This window comes from Vespa mandarinia, chromosome 9 (assembly GCF_050613455.1).
Source record: "Vespa mandarinia isolate Hongniang chromosome 9, ASM5061345v1, whole genome shotgun sequence".
NCBI lineage: Eukaryota > Metazoa > Arthropoda > Insecta > Hymenoptera > Vespidae > Vespa > Vespa mandarinia.
The window spans coordinates 1292335-1317500 of record NC_140818.1 but is presented as its reverse complement, the minus strand read 5'-3'; the positions used below and the strand labels follow the sequence as shown (position 1 = coordinate 1317500).

The following is a 25166-nucleotide window of genomic DNA, read 5'->3' as shown; positions in this document are numbered from 1 at the left end:
GGCAGGTGGGGAAAGGGGAGAGAGGATTGAAAATCGGCTCGATATATCGGCACGGCGCCAAACTCCGCGAATCATTCTCTATCGCGGTGTTCATATCAATGGAGGTCCTAATTGAACACGATTCGACATTCGACGAGTTAAATAATTGTCTTTCGATAAAAAAAGCCAAATTCACATGGACCGATAATTACCAATAGTTCTCTCTTTCTGTCTCCCCTCTCTTTCTCTTTCTCCCTTTCTATCTCTATCTCTATTTCTTTCTATCTCTTTCTCTCGTAATGAAATATGAAAGATATGCGCAGGCGTAGACGTAAATCGCAATTACATAGTTTTACACTATACCCTACATATATATACATATAGTACCTATATCCATACACGTGTAATAATATGTATAATACCAAATTCATACACGTATATACCTCATATCGAAACGTTATAACCTATTATAATATTCAATCTCATCGAATTTTATTTCATTTGATATGTCTGGAGTGTATGGAAAACAAAAAAAAACACAAACAAACAAAAAAAGCACCAACAGAAAGGAAAAAAAAAAGAAACGGCAAGAAGGAAAGAAGAAAAAAGAAATATTCAATATTAAGTTACCACGATTTCCAATTAAATTCCGATATCATCGTCCTTCATTGTCAACGTCGACGTCGTCGTCGTCGTCGTTGTCGTCGTTGTCGTCGTTGTCGTCGTTATCGTTTTATTCGAAGCTAGAGACCGGTTCTCGAGAGTGTAGATACACGTAATATTAAAATAAAATTCTACTATCTTTATCTCTCTCTCTCTTTCTCTCTCTCTCTCTCTCTCTCTCTCTCTCTCTCTGTCTGTTTCTTTTTCACTCGTTCTTACTGTTTGAATTCTCACGATAATACGAATGCATTAGATCGAAAATTTCACGACAATCATTGAACATCGTGTCAGAATGAATCGATCGTATTCTCTGATGCGGATGGAACATAAGATTACGTCGAGGACGTTAAAGGGTTAAACGAATGAACGAACGAACGAAAGAACGAACGAACGAACGAACAAACGACCAATGGACGCACGTAAAGAGCTCGATCGAGGAAGTCATGTACCTTACTAGCGGACACGGCGTGTACATACATACTTACGTATATACATACGTCCTGTAATGTACAACAGGCATAAAACAACACGAGAGAGAATATATATGCCACGCCCGACTCGGCTCGACCCGGCCCGGTCCAGCCCGACTCGGCCCGTACGAGCGCGAACCAGACGAGATTCGCATTATAATCCTATTACAGATTTACTTCTTTTGTGGTACATTTAAATCCACCCTCCCATCTTCATTCGACGTCCACGCTCGTCTCTCTTCTCTTTTTTCTTTTCTTTTCTTTTCTTTCTCTCTTCAATCCTCTCTTCGTTCATCCTCGTTTTATTCTTCTTTGTCTTCGTCTTCGTCTTCTTCTTCTTCTTCTTCTTCTTCTCCTTCTTCTTCTTCTTCTTCTTCTTCTGCTTACACCGGCACTACGGCCAACAACCTGCTCTGACGGCCGCGCGTAAAATTGGCCGGAACGCATTTTTCCATTAGGCCGGTACCCGAGCCACGTTACAAATTATAGGTGTACTCTTATTGGAGAGCCCCGATGAAACGAGGGAACCGATATGCGCTCGACGTTTTCCCCTTAACCTTCGAGTCGAACGACGACGGAGTGATGACGTCTTCGTCGTTCGCCGGAGCAAAAACCAAGCCCGATTCCGTAAACACGCTTGCCCTTTTGAAACAGGTGCTCTTCCATTACCGTCTGAGTACTTTCTTCTTCTTCTTCTTCTTCTTCTTCTTCTTCTTCTTCTTCCTCTTCTTCTACTACTACTACTTCTTTTTATTCTCCTTCTTAGTTTTCTTTTTTTTTTTTGATTTCTTCATTTTCTTTTTTCTTTTGTATCTCCTTGAAAAAGAGGAAAAACGTATTACCAGTCCAGTAGGCAATACGAGGACGACGATAATAACGCATTTGAAAGAGGAAACTCAAAAAAGTGGAAGGAGTGTCTCCATACAAGTCATTACTACTAACACACATACTACATATACACATAGATAAATAAATACATACATACATATCATACATACAAATGTGTATACGTTAGTACATACGTACGTACATATACATATATTTACTTCTAGTATATCTACTTCTTCACTGTATATCATGTAGGCACGCGGAAATCAGTATCTCTACGATCCCGTTCTCGAGTGTAGCCGAACTAATCGATGATCGCGACTTCTTCCATAGGCAACTATGGAAAACCGGCAAATGCGATTTTAATGTCGACATTTCGCTGGTCGTAGTAGCTAGTATCATACACCATCGGCCATAAATGAAATCCGTTCTCGTCCGTTCCCGTGTCGATCCTAACGACACGATTCCCGAGAGAGAATACATGATTTTTTAATACTTAAGAGTCAATTTAAAGAGTCTCCTCACATCTACACGAAGGGTAGTAAATAAGTAAGTAAGTAAGTAAGTAAGTAAGTAAGTAAGTAAGTAGAAAGAACGTATTAAAGGGATCGTAAGAAAATAAGAAATATCAGAGTTGGTTAGGTCGTTAGTAATACTTTGTTACTGGATTCGCTAACGATCGCCACCCTTCTATCACCCGACCGTCTCCCCACCCTTCTATACCTACCCTTCTTTTCTCTTCTCTTCTCTTCTCTTCTTCTTTACATCTACGAAAATCCCCCTTTTCTTTTACCGCTTATTATATCGCGCGACGAACATTTCCCCCTTTTTCCCTTCGTACTTACTACTACTACTACTATTACTTCCACGTCCTTTCCTAAGAATAAACTCACACCCTTATTCGAAGCTAAAAGGATTCGGCAATAAACAACGGTGAGTCTCAAAATTAGCCGTAGGGGTAGTCTCTCTCTCTCTTTCTTTCTCTCTCTCTCTCTTGCAATCTACGCGAAAACACAAATGCACAGCCCCCAAAGTCACACCGGCAAACGACGACCTTCCTTCTTTTCCTTTCCTGCCCACCCTTAGGCCTCCCCCACCTTCACTTCCACCCTTACCTCTCATCCGCTTGGCTAAGCTGCTCGATGGATTAGCGATGTACCGACAAAAAAAAAGAAGAAGAAGGAAAGAGAGAGAAAGAGAGAGAGAGAGAGAGAAAAAGAGACAATCTACCCTAGATGGTGTAACCTTTTTAACGCACTGTCGTTTTAATTTTAATAACGGCTGACCGTAAATATCTTCACGAGGACGTTTATTCGTTCCTTGTATACGCCTGAGAAACTGAACTTTCGTGTTTACTCTCTTTCGTTAACTGTATATATCGAGTAAGTGAGTAAGTAACTAACTAAATAAGTAAATAAGTACTTAGATCGAACTCATTCGTGAAAAGTTTGAAAGAAACTTCAATCGAGGTTTCAACATTAATTATGATAAATAGGAACAATGAAAAAAGAAAAAAACGCACTTTGAATTTAATGTAATCTGATAAATAATAAATTAACTCTTAAATTAATGAACATTGATATTTTTTATATACATATATACGCGCGTGTGTGTGTGTGTGTGTGTGTGTGAATGTGTATCTTTTCGATTCGGTCTAATCCAAGAAAATCATCGTCAATCGATTAACCGAAAGAAAAAAAAGAAAAAAGAAAAGAGTCGAACAAAAAAATAAGTTCGTCGATGATAGTGGTACAGAAGAAACTTCTCAAATATCGAATATACAATATATACTCGAAAGAATTTCCTTCTCGTTTCAGGTTTCCAAGAACGCGGCAGTATTGGATAACAAAAAGGAGACTGCGAATGATGCCGGGGTAGAGAGGATCATTGCTGGTAAGTGTATCTAATTACCTGTGGCGTTTACGTCAACGTTTACAGTGATTTACAGCACGATTGTGGCAACGACCTTCGACAGAAAATAGAGAAAGAGAGAGAGAGAGAGAGAGAGGGAAAGAAAGAGAGAGGGAGAAAGAAAGAGAGAGAGAGTCACGAATTGTGAAGATGGAAGGATTGGAAAAGAGATGAGTGGAGATGGGTTAGGGTGAGGTGAGGGGATGTGGGAAGGGGTAAGAAAGAAGAGATGAACTAAACGGTTCACGGCTAAAAACTTGTAAAGGATTCGGTCATTTATCATGATGTTGCCAAGCCGCGGGGCACTACGGGGAAGGAAAAGGGGGAGGAATATAATCCACTGGACAGGCTAATCGCGGACTAACTATCCACATATTATCCAGAATAATTCCACGTTAGCGGGGTGGGCACTCGTAGTCGAGGGTTCACCAGCTGATCGTTCTTGCGTATCGAAAGGGTATATAACACCGGTATATAAACTATTGAGACAACGCTCTTATTCTCTTTTAAATATAAACTTTTTTTCATTTTGAGATCTCAACTATACTTGATTTGTTTTTTCAATTCCTTTTTTTTTTTATTATCGTCCAGATATTTGATTTTGATTATACGAAACGAAACGTTAAGCTGACTTTGCAAAGTTATCTCGTATAAATTCGTTTATAACGAGTTATTGCTGAGTTTTATCTATACGCATCTAATAATAAATCTATTTACTTACTGCAATTGTCAATTATATTTGAAAAAAAAGAACAGTCATAAAGATTAATAATTTTCTTGATGATTTTTTTCTCTTTTCTTCCAACAACGAATAATATTCTCCGATATCTATGCTCATGTTCATAGGTATATTTGGTTGGTTGGAAAAAATAAAAATGGAACGGAAAAAAAGCAAAAAAAAAAAACAGAGAAGGGCAAAGCGTGTAAAATCTTTCGGGTAGGAATCATATATGTAGGTAGATATATGTAAAACCATAGGAATTCGCGATAAAGCGGGAGAGTTAGATTTTCGGGCGAGCACAATGCAAATAACGGGCTTAACGTTAGAGAATTTTTATACGGACGCAGTCTGCATTACCCGTGCCCCGTAAATATACCCCGACATGTGGGTGCAATTTTGAAGCTTGTCACGCGTAAATAAAGTGAGCTCGACCGTGGAAATTAATTAGTGTACCAAAAGGGCAAAACGTAGAGAAAATTGGCAGCATCGGATCGCAGGTATAATTGGCGAACAAATTTAATTAGTTACTCTGTTCAACACGTAGCATTCGCAAAATATTACGTGAGTCCGTGCTAACAAGTATTAATTAATGCAAAATAATGAAACGCGAGCGCTGTGTTATTCGATAACTCCGATTGTAGTCACGATTGATTCCGAGGAATAGGATTTAAAAAAAAAAAAATAAATAAATAAATAAATAAAAATAAAAAAGATAAAAAAAAGAAGAGAAAAAAGCTGATATTAAGTTACCGCGCGTAAAATACGCGTTATACATAACGAAATATCGATGGGCAACATCGGCTTCGTTAAATTCGTTGTCCGTATTATTCATTCCTATGACCTAATCGAAAACAAAATGGAAGAAAATTGAAAGATAATAAATTTTCTTTTACTTTCGTCACTCCCGATCAGAAATTTTTTGATGATAAATTCTGTTAATCCATTGTAATCGAATTTTTTCACGTGTTTACAACAAAATAATATAACGTGAATGCCAGAGTATCGCATATACCTGTTAGTATAATTGTACAGGATGGGGCAAAAGTTTATAGATAGATCAACTATTCCCAGGCTTGTAATTCGATAATCTGAAAAAAAGAAAAGATTATCGGAGAAAGAGTAATTTAGATTTTTAAAAATCACCCAAAAATTTTTGATTCGTTTTATACTGTATTAAGTATGACTTATACATAAAAAAAAAGGAACATAAACAAAAAAATATTAGAAATTTGAGATATAAAGTGTCTGAATATGTGATTTCGATGTTATAAGGCGTTACGTTTCATTACACGAGAGTTAAAACTTTATCTCCGTTGAAATAAGGTTTCTCCTTTAAAAAACGTTCTCTCCTTTAAAAAAAAAAGGAAATAACAGAACAGACAGGCCAACGAAGGAGACATACGGAGAGGATCATCGTTGTTCGAACAACGTGTTAGAGGTACATATATAACGCCTTCAAATTACAGACTGGCCAAAGTCCATCCATCATAACTGGGTCCTCGGAACTGAACTTAGGGTCCCCGTGAACCGCCCCAAACGTTTAAGTCGTTAGCAATTTCCTGCGCACGGGACCATTTTCAGGCCCAAATTCCATATGGCCCGATAATATCCAATAATATCATCGACCTCCTCCACAACAGTTTTACCTTTCCCCCCTCGATCGAATCCACGAATTTATCGTTTCGCGATAAATTATCGAACCTCTTTACGTCGACACGACCGACGTTAATTAACGGCCAAATTCTTGCCTCCTTAACGATCCCTTTTAGTAATCGTTTTATAATTTTTTTCTTTCTATCTATTTCTTCTTCTCTCTCTCTTTCTCTTGTGTCTTGTCCAATAATAATTATATAATCTCCAATAATAATCTGATAATAATAGTAATAGTAATAATAATAATAATAATAATAATAATAATAATAATAATAATAATAATAATAATCTTTCCCTTTCTTCTTTTTCTAAAATTTTGATTGACGAATTTTGATTGACAAATATGAAAGAAGAAAATATTTATGTACTTTCATTTTCAAATTGAAATTACTTTTTTAACAAAAATATATCTAACATTTTTATCGACTTGACATTTCATTTTTATCAAGTAACTAACTAGTCGATCCTGTAGATGGAGCTAGCGAACGATAACAATCCCGTGAAACTCATTAGATAAAATAGAGCACTGCAATCGTGCAAATTACAAAATATTAAAACAGATTTGATGGGATATGATATTTCTTCATAAATTTTTCTTTTTCCTTTTCTTTTTAACTTATTTAATAAAATAATTTGTATCAAAAGTATTAGAAAAAAAAAATAATATTGAAAAAAAACGCAAAAATCAATTCAATTAAATATAACGTTTAAATATTATTCTTTTTTTTCATACTCATTAATAAAATAATGTATAAAATTTGATAGTTCAAAAAAACAATATTGAAACGAGATCCAACTTTACGCAAACTCGTAAATTTTGGAACGAAAAAGAAGAAAATCACGGATACATCGACGAAAATGATAATGCAAGTCCTTCTACTCCATTTTTATTATTTTATGATGAAAACAAAAAATGTACAAATATCGTTGAAGAACCAGCACCTCAATGGTTGATCGAAGAAGCCCTCAACAGAGGGAATGAGGTATGCAAAGAGTATGTAAAATGTTTGTATTGACAAACTTTTTTCACGAAATATTCTACTTTATTCAACACATAAAAACTTATCATTCATTTAAATTTATTTAAATTCAAATATTATTACGCTTTTTACATTCTCACGACGAAACTTACCGATGACTTAGAAAGGAATGGCAGAAAAGCGTGAAATCGACCAATAAAGAAATCGAGTAAGTTTTGATCCGAATATTGTAAAGATTGTAAATGAAATCATGTTTTTTATATGAAAATTATTTTTCAGTTACGAGAACATTATTTTCGATTTGAAAAACAAACTTAACGAGACTAAAGTCGAACTCGAAGAAGCTATAAGAAAGAAAAATTCCGTCAAAGAAAAATATAAAAGGTCTATCGTCTATATGTATTATATTATCTTGTTTTTTGTATATATATATTTTATTACCATATACTATCACTAAAGTTAATATCAATTAATATATTTATTAAAGGATCGCACAAAATGTACAAATGGAAGCTTGTAAAAAAAATGATGTGTTGCAAAAAAGGATCATACAAATCTGCACTTCGGTTTTGGAAAAATTAAGATCTTCCGCGTTGTCGAATAACAAAGGAAATGGATTTCAAAATAATAATCGTAGATCTTCGAGATATTTTGGAAAATTATCGAAACGATTGTATAAAAAGGTATATCGATATTTGTATATATTCGTTTTAAAATAACATACTATCTGTACATACATATATCGCCAGTAACGTATTACAATTAAAAAAACAATTTTTTTTTTTTTAGTTACGAGTTGCAATCTCAACATCGAAAAAGTTAAAGAATGAATTATCGAAAACACGAAAGGAATTGAAAGATAAGTCGAATGATTATGAGTCAGTAAACAAATGTTTTACAATTTTAAAAAAAGAAATGGAAACTACCGAGTCGAATTTGAACGATCTAATAAATGAGAACGCATTTCTTCGTAAAAAATTCGAGGATATGAAAGAATGGATGGAATTGAAAATTGGTAAGGAGCAAAACGAAAAGATCAGTGTTACGCAAATGCGCGAGTTACCGAAATACAGAGAACTCGCTAATTTGAAGAAAAAGTCTGAAGAAGATTGCGCAACTATCAAACAACTTCATAACAAGTGAGTTTGAACGGCTTTCCTTACAAATTTCATGAATACTTTTTCCTTTCTTTTATATTATATTTTTTATAAATATCATTATAATTTAATAAGTATAATATTAATTAAAATTATCAATTGGAAATACAATAAAATGTTATTATATTTAATAATAATAATAATAATAATAATAATAATAATAATAATAATAATAATAATAATAATAATAATAATAATAATAATAATAATAATAATAATAATATATACATAATAATGTGTATATTATTACGATTAGCATCGAAAATTATTGTAATTAAAAATAAAAAAAATAAAAATCAATTGAAATTAACTATTTCCTAAACGTTATTATATTTTCAAAATATTATCATATATATGAAATAAAATAAAATAAAATAATTAAAGAAAATAATAATTATACAGATTATTACGATCGGAATCAGCAAACGCCAATAAAGGATTTTTACTGAACAGTTACAAAGGTCAAATATCGGACCTTGCCAAGGAAAAAGATCTATTTACGTCTAAGATCAAAGAATTGGAAAACGAATTGACTGCACTTAGAACCAGCAACGCACAACTCAAAGCCAAAGTATATAAATAATTCCTATTCGTGTGCACTATAACATAAATAAACGATATAACGTAAATAAATGATTTTCGACAACACAGATTTCTTTAATAAACGAGGAGAAGTTAAACCTTGCTTGCAAAATGGAAAAATCTGAAACGGATTTGAAAGAACAGGTAAGAAAAAATAATTAACGCTCTCCAATAGAAAATATTTTCTTTCAAATTGTTTATAAAAATGTACATCTATATACTTATGTATATATACATATATATATATATATTTATATATATATATATATATATATATATATATACTTATATAATTCATAAATTGAAGGAACAAAAGATTTATTTGTTTATCGTTGACAGATCGAATCTCAGATAAATCGAAAGCACGAGGAAGCGATGCGGAAAGAGATTAATGCTATTAAAATGAAATGCGAGGACGCGATTAAAGTTTTGAAAGAGAAATTAATCACTTTCGAGACTAAAAACATCGAATATTCAAAAGCTATTAAAGTGAAGTATTTCTAACGAATTATATTTATTCAATTTTCTTCGATCATTGATAAAGTCTTGTCATTAGGAATTTTTGAAAAAAATTCACGAACATTGCGACAAAAAAGATAATGGAAAGACAAATTTCTATGAAGACGAAGCAAGCGAGAGAGAAGCGCACGAGACGGCTTGTAATATTTTAAACATGACACCCGAAGAATTGACAAACTTTATGAACGAAAAACCTAACGCGGTAATGAAATTTTAAATGAACAAAAAATTTATTCGAATTTATTTGATTAAAAAATTCGTCTTCTTTACAAACACACATATGCACACATGCGCATCCTCACACACGTATGCACACACACGCACACACACACACACACAGGTAAACAACACTTGGCCAGCAGATTTGAACAAGATCACGTCGAAGAGAAGTTTCTCAGATGATTTGGCTAAATTTCTATTCAAAACAACATTCGACAAAATTTATACATCGACTTGAAAGAAAAAAAAAAAAGGAAAAGAAAAGCAAAATAAAATAATCATAGATAATCGTAAATAAATCAAATATACTAAATACTTTTGTTTCGATGCGAATAAAGATCTCGTGCTTTCGTGTTGATAAAAAAAAAGGAAAGAAAAAAGAAATGAAAGATATTAAAAATAATATTTCTCGCTAAAATTAATGCGAGTTATTCAACCATTCCCAATACCCACTACCTATCTACCAACAACCCATTAACCAATAAACCATTTTCCATTCCCAATTAGCGCTACAAACCAATTGTTTTTTTCCATTTAAAAGAAAAAGAAAAAAAGAGAGAGAATGCGAACATGTTATTGTGAAATCTTCACTGTCCAAATTAATGAAGAGACATACATTAATATAAAAAACAAACAAATTTAGTTGACAAAGATTGGAAAAAGGTTTCGAAATGAATAAAAGTATATAAATAATAAACGTACGAACAATGAAGATTTCACTGTACTATCAAGTGAAAATTAATATTAAACGCATAATAAAATCTCTTTTACAGATAATAAAACATATAAATAAGAAATGAAGATTTTAATGAAAATTAATAATGATAATTCCCACTGTACTAGCAATTATACTTATTACTAAGATCTTTCGGCTAAGGGAAGATTATAAAAAAAAAGGTCATCTCGTTCTCTAATAAAATGCATTTCACGTTAAAAAAAAAAAAAAAAAAAAAAGAAAAAGAGAGAAAAGAAAAAGGAAAGAAATAAAAAGAAAGTTTCAATTAGTATCCTTTCCAGTAGGTTCGCTGGTTGCAACAGGATCAGGTGCATTTTGAAGTCTTTCGAAGCCTATTGTCTCCCCGAAAATTTTTCTCCCATGAATCCTCTCGTCGTCCTTTACGCTAACTTCTGTACCAATTTGGACGGGCCAGGGTAGTTTATTACCATCGTCCCTATTTTGTATCTGATTGACGACGTTGTTATTCCTATCGTTACTCGCTTCATATCCAGAATCGTTCTCATTTAAATTCTCCTTGATTGAACCCTTTCTACGATCCTCGTCGTCCCTATATCCAACGTAAGGACGATCGTAAAAGCTCGATCTCTTTGTGTAAGAATCATAACCATCGTAGAGATGTCGATAACGATACCTGGTGGGATCTACATTACCGGGAACACGTTCGAATGTACCACCACGTGTTACGGTTGTCCTGGTCAATCCACCATCATATGCTGTACGAGGATAATTTCTAAGATCAACAGGCTTCCTTACGATCTCCGGCAAGGTAGCGTAATAAATGATTCTCTTGGGTTTCGGTGCGGTCCTTGCTCTACCGTAAAGATCAATATCCTCGTCCCTGTAACGATCGTAATAATAAGAATGTTCGTTGTTTGGTACACGCATGTAATAATCCCTTTCCATTCTATAATTTCGTTCGGGATATGTTCGATAATATTCGGAATATGGACGACGTAATGGTGGTATATCGTAATCCCTCTCTCGTATCATGTTTCTATACCAAGGTAGATCAAGCTCGTCGTATGTCTTAGAAAAAAATGTATCACGAGATTCACGATTGTCCGGATAACCACGACGATAGTGACTCGTTATGAAATCGGCTCGTGGACCGTGATAATTTCTTAAGCCAATCGATGATTCATCGGCATCATTGTTCTGATCCCTAAGGGGCTGTTCGAAATTTGATCTATGTCGAAATTCAACGGATAATGGCTGTTTCGACCATGTTTCCGGAGAAGCCAATCGTGCCTCCCGAAGCGTCAACATACTACCAATTTTTTCCATGTTGGTATCATTATCTGCTTCACGGCGTACACGATGGTTAATATCTTTCGATTTATCGATTTTCTTTTCAGCTTTCAATGATTGCTCCCAAACGTCGATCGGGAATACTCTCATGGAAACTTTTGTTTTGAAAATTTTTTGTGGATACGTCGAACTGTCGTTCGTCTTTCCATCGATCGATAAATCCTTCCTAGTATTATCATCTATATTCTTTCTCTGATCATTTTGATACAATGACATATCTCTTGAATCACGTTCGATAGTTTCTTGATCAGATAAAGAATTCGGCTCGATGTTATCAATCTTCTCGATTATTTGATTATTAGGAAGATTTCGTAAATCGTTTAAAGGTACCAAACGACCCACACCGCTGACAGTGCGTACTTCGAAAGCAGATGAATCCAACCGAGGCCAAGATGGATGTTCTAAGAAATAATCGGTCTTTGAGTAAGGCGATATGCGCCATGCTTGGCCAACACCGATCGCCTCGATCGATACGAGATGTAACATTAAAAGGTTTATACATGATTGCAGGGCGCTCATCTTGATTTACCTAAAAATAAATAAGAGAAATGAGTCAATGGATAAAATAGAAAGTTAATTTTATATATTTCTCATTGATTATTTTATTATTCTTATGTAGAGGAACACCTCTTGTCAGAATTTATAAGATAAACGATAGATCGAAAAAAAAAACAAAACAAAAAAGAAAAAAAAGAAAGATCAAATTGGACGGAGTATGGACCGTTAATTCTTGTAATAAATTTTATGTAACAATAATGAGCTATACATCAGTTTCACTCTTTTGTTCAACCCGGAACGAATGTCACGTACCTTCCTCTAGTCATTTGCATGCCAATAAAAATAAAATATAACATGCGTGCTCGAACTAATTACAATGAATTCGTAACTAATTACAATGAGCAATAAAGACGAGTATTTGTAAATCATCGGATCGTATCTCGTTACATTTTTCATTTATTTCATTACATATTAATTCGTTTAAAAATACTATTGCCATATAATTAATATTTAATTAAAGATTATTTACTCGATAATAAATTAAACGTATTTCATCGATACGTAACAACGTAAAATTTGTCTATAAAATCTTGATGAACATGGAATGTCATTAATCGATACGATGTGATAAGAAAAATAAGAAAACGCAATCGACGATGATATAGATAAAAAAAAAAAATAAAAAAGTCGTCTGAAAATGTCGTACCAGAACGAAATAAAATCGACAAACGTATATACACATTTAACATGAGTTCCGTCCGGTCTCTCGACGCGCTCGGATGAGATCGTTCTCAGGATCCGTAGAACCGCTGCTGCCCAACAACTCGCTTCGACTCCCGATTCTCCATAACAAATATAATTTCCCACTCGTTTCCGCAGCATTATACGCCGAGTTCCGGCCGGATCTACGATTCGCTCGATTGTTCGATTGTTCGTGCTACCCGCACGCATCTATGAACGACCACCATCGGATACTTGATCCGATTTCTCAATCCAAAAATCTCCCAAACTAAAGACACATGTATAAATCCCATGAACAAAACGATGTTTTTACTTAAATTTGATTTTTTTTAAGACATTAATTTTTTTTACGAAAGGTATTAAATGAAAAAAAAAAGAAAAAAATAAAGAAACCGTCTTTTAAAAAAATTATGAAATAATTCTTCTGAAGGATACTCGATGAATATTAAAAAAAAAAAATTAAATTACAATGAATTACGACAAACTGATCTCTCAAGAAAATATCATACGGACAAATAGATTTTACTTTAAATTCGTTTGTTTAAAATACTTTTAAAAAGATTTTCAAACTTAATTGTTATTTTTTTATAAAAACTATAGAAAAAAAATTTAATTTATCCTTTTAAAAAAATTCTGTAATAATTCACATTTGAAACAATATCATCAATGAGAATTCTGATAATAAAATTTAATTAAAATAAATACGAATTAATATTTTATTAGTAAAGACTTCTAAAACGATTTGTTTTTTTTAAAGGATGGTCGGGGATTCTTGATAAGCATTAAATTTCAACAGACTTTAAATTCGATAGTAGCAGGTGCAACTTTAAAAAAAAAAGAGAAAAAAAATAGTAATAAATAAATAGTAATAATAATAAAGAAAACTGCTTATGTTTATGTCAAAGGCAGGACGAAACGACAGGGCAAAAGACACATAGCGGAACAAATCTTCGTCGAGTTTGTACCAGTGTAACCACCGGCAACAAGGTTACGCCTGCAAAATTTACAGTTATGTCGGCCCACGAGACCGTTTCATTCCGCGTTTACTGTTCCTAATTATCGCGACGATAACGAGGAACATCAGTTCAAGCGCGAGAAATGTCATGAAGTAATAAAAGTGCACACGTTTATGCATCTCACGAGATTTAACGAGACATTCAAATCTATTTCTATGTATTTAAATGTATAAAAAATTAAATAATAATAAGCCTACCATTTAAAATTAAGTACCGTTGAAAATTAAAAAAAAGAAAGATATATATATATATATGTAAAAATATAAAAAAAAAAAGAATATTTTTTATAAACGTAATATAACTTTTCCTTTTTATTTTAATTACATTATTGATATATATATATATATATATATATATATATATATATATGTATATATATTTATTTATTTATTTATTTATTTATTTATTTATTTATTTATTTATTTAATAATACATAAAATTTATATGCGATTCACTTCTCAGTACCAATTTGATGTTTTTTTTATTAGTTTAGAAATTTAAATTTAAAACAATAAAAAAAATAATTTCACGAAAATAAAACTAAATCACTAAATTAAATTTATTAAAAATATTCAATGTGAAAAAATATAATATATATTAAATATATACGTATATTAAAATTATATATATTAAATAAATATATATAATCATATACATATATATATGTATATATTAAAATTTAATTTATACCTAATGAAATCACTTACCTCGCTCTGTTTTCCGTTACCTCAGTCGTATCACAATGTCGTTGACTGTTCGAAGTAACTACGATCACTACGTTCTCTGTACGGAACGGCTTCCCGATTTACCCCCAACTTCGTATCTGCATACCGTTCGTTCAGTTGTCATGGCTGAAACTCAAACCGTTCCCTTTCCCTCCCTCCCCCCTATACTCCCACTTTTTTCCTCTTTAAACAAAGCCTTAAAACTCGAGCTTTGATATTCTTTATAGTATGAAAAGAAAAACAAATAAATCTCAATGAGGATTTGTATTCTTAAAATATGTGTTCTTAAAAGCCCACAATTCATGTTCTTAAAATATGTCGAGTAAAATATTCGAGAATTATAGTAGACAATATGAAAAGAAAAATTATTTGTTTGTTTTTTTTTTCAAATAATAATTTCCAAATTTATTTCATTTAATTATATTATGTATATATAACATATATTCTTAGTAAACAGCATATATATATATTCTATATATATCATATATATATATATATATATATATAATATAATATATATATATAAACATATTTCTATTGATTTTATAATATAATTTCATAGAAATTTTATTATAGGATATTATTATAGGATATTATTTAATCGTTCATAAAAATTTCGATCGATGAAAGTTTAAATATTGTGTAGAAAAAAATTCGATAATATTTTTATAGATCTTACAACAAAAAATAAATGTATTTGTTATAAAATTTATATTATCATATAAAAACTTCAAAATTTAAATATCGCGCGAAAATAATCTCGTTAATCTCGATATTTCTATCGATTATATAAGTATCGATTGTTCGAGTTTGTTACTACTATCGATGTATTTCACCAGTTATGCTTTTATTACTAGATCTCTTTTAATCATACCAACCAATGTTTCTAGGGAAAATGTTACTACGTAGATCATTTCATTCAAATTTTCGCTATATAGACCTTAATATGTCTCACGTCTAAAATCGATCGTTCGTAGATTGTACAAACATTGTGGAATAACCATTTTTAATAATCTAGAAAATTATTAAAAGTTTAATGTAAATATATCAATCGATTAATGAAATCCGTATAATATTATTAAAAATTGTGAAGAAATAATATTTTTACGTGTTATTATATTATACAATTTAAAAATGACAGAAGAAGGAAAAAAAATTTCGTTTGGTTTTGCAAAAACTATTAAAAAACCTGTATTAAAAAATACACTTTCTCAGGAACAAAAAAAAGTCGACTATATTGAATGTCTTGATGACAAAGGTATTAAAGTAATTGGGTAAGTAATAATAATAATATATTAATAAAACTAAGAAAAATCTAAAAACTATCTCTAACCTTATTATTAAATATTAGATAGTAAACATTATATATGAGAATGAGATGTTTAAGATTTGATTTTATTCTATAGAGAAGAGGAGAAGAAAGATGAACCTCTGGTCATTCCTTTGTTGGGTTCTGAAACGTGGCACGATAGAATTATCAATAAAATTGATGCTGATATTTTTGAGCCCAAACCAGTGCCAAATGAAGAAAAAGTGAAAGTAAAAAGTGATATTAAACAAGAGCCAAGTAACAAAATAGCTAATGGAAATGCAACACCAATTCATACAGATATTCCTTCTACGAATATTAAAACAGAACCAGTAGATACAACTACTACAGAAACGACATTGGAAGAACAGGCAGCTAAAGAAATTATAGAAGATTTAAGATCTACAGGAAAAAAGGAAGAATCTAAAGTGTTAACTTTATCTATAACGGAAGAAGAAAAAGCTTTGAGAGGACAAGAAGAAGTAAGTTTAATTCTATCGATTAAATTTTATAATTATTTTATGATTAATATAATTATTTATTTTAATAAATAATATTCATAAATCTTTATTAATTATTAATATATAAATTTTTATAATATTATAATTATTTATATCTTATGAAATTCTTTTTAAACCATATTACTTTAATTTTTACAGTCTACTTTAGAAGATTATGAAAGAATTCCAATAGATGCGTTTGGTCTTGCTATGTTGCGTGGAATGGGATGGCAACCAGGACGAGGAATTGGAAAAAATGAAAAGTATGAACTTTTTCTAATGTACAAATATTATATATAAATATTAATATTATATATTTGTATAAAAATATTATTTTCTTATATTATATTTTATAGAGTAGTTTCAACTGTTATACCTGAATTACGTCCAAAAGGAATGGGCCTTGGAGCAGACAAAGTAACATTACAAAAACAAGCAACTAACTCTAAAGATAAACAAGAAGAAGAAATAAAAATTAAAAAGGGTACATATGTGAAGATCATAAGCGGCAAATATGTTAACACTTATGGTCAAATAGAAGGATTAGATGATGATGCAGGAAGATTAATAATAAAAATGGCTTTGGGAGGAAATGCTATTTCTTTAAACGAATTTATAGTTCAACCTGTTACAAAAGACGAATATATTAAGAAAGCTAAAGTTTTAAGTTAGTATATGAATTACATTTCCTATCTAGGGATCTTTAAAAGGTTCATGTATTTATATATCTACGTTAAAAATAATTGATAATGTATTTTACAATAAGTTACTGTCAAAATACTTTTTAAGGGTCTCTATATTATCGCAATACCTTAATAGGTGTTGAAAGTTTAGTGTTTAGTATTTTATGACACTGATTTCAGATGTAGCAAAGTACGAGGAATATAAAAACAAAGAACCAACTGAATTAGAAAAATCTCCATCTTCTGAACGAAGCAAAAGTAATCAAAATAGCGAAAAGGAACAATATGAAATGGATGAAAAAGGTAATACTGAAAAACACATTAAAAGAAAAAAGAAAAAAGATGATAATAAAAAGAAAACGAAAAAGCACAAAAGACAGTCGTCCGATAGTGATAGTAGTATTGAAAGGAAAAACAGAAAAAGAAGAAGTTCTAGTAGTAGCAGTAGTAGCAGACATAAGCCAAAAAAATCTAAGAAAACTAAAAAACACAAAAAGTACGATAGTTCGCCAGAACAATCAAGTAAAAAGCGAAAGAAGAAAGATAAGGAACGTGAAAAAGCAAAAGACAAATATATTCGTAATTGTGAAACATTAGATAGAAGGAAACGTAAAGAAAAAAGATCACGATCTAGATCACCAAAGAGAAGATCCAGATCGAGATCCAGATCAACTAGAAGATGATGTACATTTGTTAAAATTACATTAATATTCCTCATTTAACCGCAAACTTCTATTGTATTATTTCATTTATATATAATTTTTTTCTCTTAATAAAACTTATTTTTACATAATCTTTTAAAACATTATTTATGTAACTATGGAGACATAATTAATAGAACTATGTATTATGTAGATAATTCCGTCAATTATCTTGCCCGATATCTACGTAATTGATACGATGATACTCCAGTTGTTATGTGATTTGTATTTTTAATATTAGTTTTACGTCATCATGTATGTTATTTTTCGAAGTATTATATGTGTTGGCGCTGTATGCACGACTAACCTACAAATAATATGCTATATATGAGCATACTCAAACAGTACTTCAGGACTATGTCAAGTACGTAAAATAAACAAACCTATATAATCCGATCGATCAGTATAAGAAATAATACTTTTCTAACCATAATAAATAATAATAAATTAAAACTGAAATATTTTATTTTATTTGCAGCAATCCGTTTGGCGTTAGTGCAGCTTGCTGTCAGTGATGATAAATTAAGGAATATAACACGAGCGATAGATTATATCGAACGTGCTAAAGAAAATCAATCGAACATCGTTGTTTTACCAGAATGTTTCAATTCTTCTTATGGAACATGTAAATGTTATAAATTATATTTTTCACGTTTTACTTACGATATAAGCAAACTTCGTTTCGTTGAACAGTAACATATCCGTCTCGCGCATGTTTTGTATATTCCATTACCTTTTCAAAACATTCGTTTTCTTTTCAAATGTAAATTACAAAGTGTTCTTCGGAAAAAAAAGACAATCATCATAATTTATATTACGTGAAAACTTATAGGCTTCCGAAATTCAAATCAACCAATCAAAACTTCGTATTAAAAAATGCAATAAACTTTGTACGCACATTACATTTAAAAAATATTCCTTTTAAAAACACTTACGTATATGTTATATTACTAATATTAATACATAAATTTGTTTATAATACAAATTTATATGCATATGCAAATATAGCTCATTTCCAAAAAAATGCAGAAGAAATTCCAGAAGGTCAAACGAGCATTGCATTGTCCGATGCAGCCAAAAAAAATAATATTTACGTGATTGGTGGCACAATTCCAGAAAGAGAAGGTGATAAATTGTATAATACATGTACGATTTGGGCACCAGACGGAAAAATGATAGGCAAATATAGAAAGGTAATAATTTATGATTCCTAAATCTCAATTTAAAAAATCTAAACAAAAAAAATTTGAGAAGATATATCTTTTATTTCTCTCGCATAACTGAGACAAAAATTCTCGCTTAGAAAACAATATATATATATATATATATATATATATATATATATATATATATATATATTATATATACGAGCATTGCATTGTCCGATGTAGTCAAAAAAAATAATATTTACGTGATTGGTGGTATAATTCCAGAAAGAGAGAGTGATAAATTGTATAATACATGTACGATTTTGGCACCAAACGATATATATATATATATATATACATGCAACATGAATATACCACATTGAAATTTTATTAAAAAAAAAAAACTTTACTTTTTTTATCACTCGATGGATAAAGTAAACTTTTTTATTGACAGATGCATCTCTTCGATATTGACATCAAAGGAAAGATAACATTCCGCGAAAGTGATTCGTTAAGTCCTGGAAATTCTCTATTGACCTTCGAAATGATGGGATGCAAAATTGGTATTGGCATTTGCTATGATATTCGTTTCGAAGAAATGGCGAGACTCTATAGAAATCAGGGTCGGTGAAATTTCAAAACTCTCGAAATAAAATTATCTTTAAATTTTTACGATTTATAAATTATCGACCTTGTCCATTTTATGGACAATGACGACCCTTATAATCTTATCAATCTAGTTTCTTTTTTATTTTAATTTATTTTATTTTAATAACTTTTTCTATTTCTCTTTTTTTTTTTTCCTTTTCGTTCCTCGTCAATAGGTTGTAAAATGTTGATATATCCAGCTGCATTCAATATGACCACCGGTCCACTGCATTGGTCACTTCTGCAGCGTTCCAGAGCAAATGACAATCAATTATACGTCGCCTGCGTATCGCCAGCTCGTGGTTCTCCTCCCGGTTATATAGCATGGGGACATACACAGCTAACTAATCCTTGGGGGGAAATTCTTCATGAATTAGATTCCACGGAGGACATGATCATCTGTGATATAGGTAATAATGAACCTACTTATCATTGAAGGAACGCACAAAGTTCCATTTGCATACCATTACGAATTCCTTCATTCTCTCATCTCTCGCCTCACTCTCTCTCTCTCTCTCTCTCTCTCTCTATATATATATATATATATATATATATATATATATATAGAGTATATATATATATATATACTTAGTTATTACTTATATATTATATATATTATTACTTATATATATATATACTTAGTTATTACTTACTTATTATACTAGAGTATATATATATATATATAGAGAGAGAGAGAGAGAGATATAGATATATATAGAGAGATATATATATATATATATATATATATATCCAATTATATAAAATCTAGTTATTTCCAATTCATTATTTCATAGATCTCAAAATCGTGGACGAGGTGAGAGCTCAAATTCCAACTTTTTATCAACGACGTACGGATTTATACGACACAATCTGGATGAAGAAATAATATTTTTGAATAAATAATACTATTCTTCTCGCATTAAAAATTCTCGACACTGTTGCAAATTAGCATAGATTAACATACGTATATGAATAATATATAAGTATTTTATAAAAGATTATAAATAAATATAATATGGAATTTTCCAATAATAAATTATAAAATTTCATAAATCCTAATTCCTTTATCGTGTAAACTATAAGATAATAGCGAGATTACGTTAATGCGATTTAAACATTTTCGGATGAAATCGCACACGTTCAATAGTTATAGTTCTTCAAACAAGTTTAATATCATTTTAATAATTTATTGAAATCTTTTAATGTGGATTTAGAATGATTATTCATACATAAAAGGCCCCTTGATGATTAAACGACATAATTACAATGAAAAGTAATTACTTATTATTATAGCAAGATTATTATTAATATTATTATTATTATTATTATTATTATTATTATTATTATTATTATTATTATTATTATTATTATTATTATTATTATTATTATTATTATTATTGTTATTATTATTATTATTATTACTATTATTATTATTATTATTATTATTATTATTATTATTATTATTATTATTATTATTTTCCAAATATTTCCTAAATATGTATTTACATTGAAATAGATTATTACTTCTTTTATTTTTTTTCCATGTCAGTAAACGTTTTAAGCTTTAAACTTGTAAGCTTAGAGAAATTGGTCGATTAATATTAAATACAATGGCTTCTCGTTTGTCAGAGAGAGCAAAATATCAGAACATTTTTCTTTTTTATCGGAAAAAGCACACTGTCCTCAATATTACATACGTTTTCTTATACGCTAATAAAGTCATACATATACACGATTTCTCTTATATGTATTTCTTAAGATCACTAATAATAATCACGTAAATAATAATAATAATCGCGCGACAAATCTTTCTCCATAAACGACTTACCATTATTTCTTTTATCGATTTAAGAATAATATCGATAAAATACATAATGTACAACGTGTATCTCTCGATTATGATTATTAATTATTAATTATTAATTAATAATTAATAATTAATAATTAATAATTAATAATTAATTTCGTAGAGATAAAACAGAAATGATATATCTACAGAGATTTCTTTATCCACATTATCAATTCACTCGCATGAATCCCATCAGCGACATATTTATTTACAATTAAAATTAATTATTAATCGCAACTTTTGCTTTACAATTCAATTCAGATAAATATCGATTAATAACATATATGAGTGTATGCATATACTAATACGATAAAATAGGAATATGAATAGGAGTGGAAAAGGGGCTAATAATAACGAAGATCTTTCTTTTACAAATCGGACGAATTTTTTTCGCTATTATCGCAATACAATACATACATACATACATACATTCATACATTCATACACACACACATACACACACGTACGTACGTACGTACGTACATACATACATACATTCATACATTCATACATTCATACACACACACACACACACGTACGTACGTACGTACGTACGTACGTACATACATACATACATACATACATACATACATACATACACACACACACACACACATACACACACACAAACATATACACACATATATATATAACATGGTCACATCGTTTCGAAAAGATTTTTCGTTGATGTCGCGAAATATCATGTATTTCTTTTTTTATATTTTTTTTTTATTTTTCTTTTTTGTATTTTTCATTTCTTTCCCTGAAAAAATTGGTCACGTGGGACGACGTCGTTATGTCCAAATTTCGCACATATCGTCGTAACTGCACGCAATTTATTTCACGAGAAGAATAAAGTAGAGAAGTTGAAAAAGTTGAAGAAGAAGAAGTCGAAGAAGTAGAAGAAGAAGAAGAAGAAGAAGATGAAAAAACGATATTAATATATATATATATATATAAAGATGATTTTTTTATATTGTCCATACACGCATGCGCGATTTAATTAAGCTCTGAGAGAATAATTTCGATTGTGTCGATATAACAAACGATATTATATAAATACCCTGTAGCGATAAACGGAGCACCACAATGAGAAAAAAACAATTCCATCGATTGCAAATTTATATTCAGTGGCCGTTTTACGTCCCTTCTCGAGACTACAAGTGGTACAGCCAACACACTTCCAAAGAATAATTAGGCCATTAAATGTAGCCGTTAAATAATAAACATACGCGTTTATATCATGTATCTGTTGTACCTTCGATTATTATCTGTTTCAACACTTTGCAGTAATGAAACTTGAATTATCATACTCTCCTTATTTGAAATTTATAATTTAATTTTCTCTTTTTGATTTATACATTTGATTTATATATTTTATTTGATATTTAATAGTTGTTTCTTCCTCTCTTCGAAAAAAAAAAAATAAATAAAAGAAAAAATCAATGGCTTTAATAAATATATCACATTACGATTAATTGTAAAATAAATGAACAAATTAACATGATTTAAAACAATTGAATAAAACACAGTTAACCATTCTTTGTTGTTTTTTTTTAATTAATTTTTTAATTTATATAGAGGCTATAATTACTGCAAAATTAAATAAAATAAAGTATCTCATGATTTTTTTTTTCCAGAAAGATAATCTGAAAAAATAACCGAATCTATCAAATCGATTCAATCGAATAAAATTGTGTTCGATATTCAAACCTCAAGCAGCATTCTTTTTTTAACATATGTTAAAATTTGATCGTTCATTTTTTCGTCGAATTTCAACAAAATTTTATCGCTCGTTGATTTCTCTCTCTCTCTCTCTCTCTCTCTTTCTCTCTCTTTTTTTCTCTCTCTTTTTCTCTCTTTTTGTTGAATCATGGATATTGGAGATCATGGATATTTCTCATCGAAATATTAATCATCGAGATTTCTCATTTGAATAACGCATTAAATTGACGAATCCAATTTCTCATATCATGGTCTTCGTGAAATTTTTTTCGATTCGAAAAAAAACTCGATAAAATTTGTTTTCTTCGTTTTCTGCACATCATACTTTGATTGCTCAGCATATTACGACACACAATTTTTGATTTTTCATAGGAATTTGACTCGATAAACGAAGAACTTTCGACCGCACGAAGATGGTTTTAAATAAATGGCACTCGAGACATACATACATACATACGTGTTCGCGTAGGCGTAAAAACCAGTCAAATTTTCTTAAAAAGCGAGAGTAGAATCGTAAAAATGCTTTGATCGTGTTCAATAGCGTGTGACGGAACATATGTACGAAATATATAAAAAGTGACATATTCGTGATCATTTCAAATATAAATTCAACATAAAATTTTTTAATTCACTTAATCTAGAACATTAATATGAATTTTTCATTATTATCTCCTTAAGATTAATTTGATTTATTTTAAGATCGTAAAAGATCAAAATTTGATTAAACTTTATACGAAATATTACAATTTTATATAACTCGCACATATAAATTACATCACACGTTAACTCGATGATCCTTGCAAAAGTACAAGCATGCATAACATTCAAGAGATTATATATTATATAGTATTACATATAAAAACAATTTGTTTATTTTTTTTTCTTTTTTCTTCTTTTTGTTTATTTTTTTTCTTCAATTTGTTTATTTTTTTTTCTTTTTTCTTCTTTTTTTTTAAGTGTCGTCTAATTAAAAACCTTTAATAAGAGGAAGGTCGGTCAAGAGTAAAGATTAATATACGCATGTATATAATATATAACGATTAAACGAATTTAAAAAAATATCTATGTCATTAAGAAATAAAGATAAATGGAGGGGGAAAAAATTAAATTTTATAATATCTTAGAAATTTACTTGGTCCTGAACGTTATTCAACTTATACGGTGTAAATATTAATTTGAACACGACCTCATTGTTAATTCATGTTACCATGTTATTTGTTAGATCGACCAATTATAATAAAAACGTTTCCTTTCTTAAATCTTATTCCTTTCGAGAAAATACGATCGTAAATACGTTACAAAATTTGCATCCTTCATACATTTCACCCATACATACAAACGCGCGTGCACATTTTCAAAAAAAAAAAGAAAGAAGATAGTAAAACGAGACGGTGCAATATAACGATATACCACATTTCATATACAGTCCATCTTCAAAATATTTCATCATTTTCGTAATTGAAAAAATAAAATATGAAAGTGTTACAAAGATGTGTATATGTGTGTGTATTTGCCAAAGTGTTAAAATAAATAAGGAATAGAAAGTATCCTTTACAATACTACATATATGAGTATTAAAATATAATGTACATTTCCTTACAATACCTTTCATTAATTAAAGCTCTATTTCGCTTATAAATCTTTATCGATATGCCTTAAAATCCTTTATGATCTTGAATATATTCATTCAATGAAATAACGAAAAGTACTTAATTTATTATCTTACAAGTCTCTAGGCAATTGCACAGGATGAATTTAATTGAATGTCAAAGGATCTCTTTATCGAAGCGTATTCCTTAAAGTCGAAATGGAGGGAAGAAATATCCTATTAACCGTGAATCGAGAATGTAATTAAAGAAGGATATATTTTTTTTGACTTTTAAACTCCTCCTAT

At 30.2% G+C, this 25166-nt stretch overlaps 4 protein-coding genes across 6 annotated transcripts in view; 3 read left to right on the top strand and 1 right to left on the bottom strand.

Moving 5' to 3' along the window:
- Window positions 1-9890, top strand: part of LOC118446420 (uncharacterized) — a 156053-nt gene extending 146163 nt beyond the window's left edge. The window contains exons 5-14 of the mRNA XM_085659430.1: window positions 3758-3833; window positions 6991-7219; window positions 7369-7413; window positions 7485-7589; window positions 7693-7888; window positions 7995-8344; window positions 8765-8933; window positions 9014-9088; window positions 9284-9433; window positions 9501-9890. Of these exons, the coding sequence (XP_085515556.1) occupies window positions 3758-3833; window positions 6991-7219; window positions 7369-7413; window positions 7485-7589; window positions 7693-7888; window positions 7995-8344; window positions 8765-8933; window positions 9014-9088; window positions 9284-9433; window positions 9501-9680 (1575 nt within the window). The 3' untranslated portion in view covers window positions 9681-9890. The remainder of the gene's footprint in view (window positions 1-3757; window positions 3834-6990; window positions 7220-7368; window positions 7414-7484; window positions 7590-7692; window positions 7889-7994; window positions 8345-8764; window positions 8934-9013; window positions 9089-9283; window positions 9434-9500) is intronic.
- On the bottom strand, window positions 9839-14800 carry LOC118446436 (uncharacterized). Of its 3 annotated transcripts, XM_035877090.2 has the most exons (3): window positions 14692-14800; window positions 11053-12258; window positions 9839-10968 (listed from the first exon to the last, which is right to left on the bottom strand). In XM_035877090.2, the coding sequence occupies exons 2-3, from the start codon at window positions 12246-12248 to the stop codon at window positions 10680-10682; spliced, it is 1485 nt and encodes a 494-aa protein (XP_035732983.2). In that variant the 5' UTR covers window positions 12249-12258; window positions 14692-14800; the 3' UTR covers window positions 9839-10679. The 3 variants fall into 3 exon arrangements, with proteins under 3 accessions (XP_035732983.2, XP_035732982.2, XP_085515426.1); XM_035877089.2 differs by having other exon boundaries at window positions 9839-12258; XM_085659300.1 differs by lacking the exon at window positions 14692-14800 and adding an exon at window positions 12934-13137 and having other exon boundaries at window positions 9839-12258.
- Window positions 14801-15648: 848 nt separating this feature from the next.
- LOC118446438 (G-patch domain and KOW motifs-containing protein-like) lies at window positions 15649-17884 on the top strand. The gene is made up of 5 exons (XM_035877091.2): window positions 15649-15983; window positions 16116-16500; window positions 16678-16781; window positions 16875-17185; window positions 17382-17884. The coding sequence occupies exons 1-5, from the start codon at window positions 15844-15846 to the stop codon at window positions 17882-17884; spliced, it is 1443 nt and encodes a 480-aa protein (XP_035732984.2). The 5' UTR covers window positions 15649-15843.
- A 223-nt stretch (window positions 17885-18107) lies between these two features.
- On the top strand, window positions 18108-20689 carry LOC146872744 (omega-amidase NIT2-like). The gene is made up of 6 exons (XM_085659397.1): window positions 18108-18266; window positions 18381-18527; window positions 18911-19095; window positions 19505-19673; window positions 19875-20108; window positions 20493-20689. Exons 1-6 carry the CDS (start codon window positions 18221-18223, stop codon window positions 20582-20584), a joined length of 873 nt encoding a protein of 290 aa, XP_085515523.1. The 5' UTR covers window positions 18108-18220; the 3' UTR covers window positions 20585-20689.
- Window positions 20690-25166: the final 4477 nt, after the last annotated feature.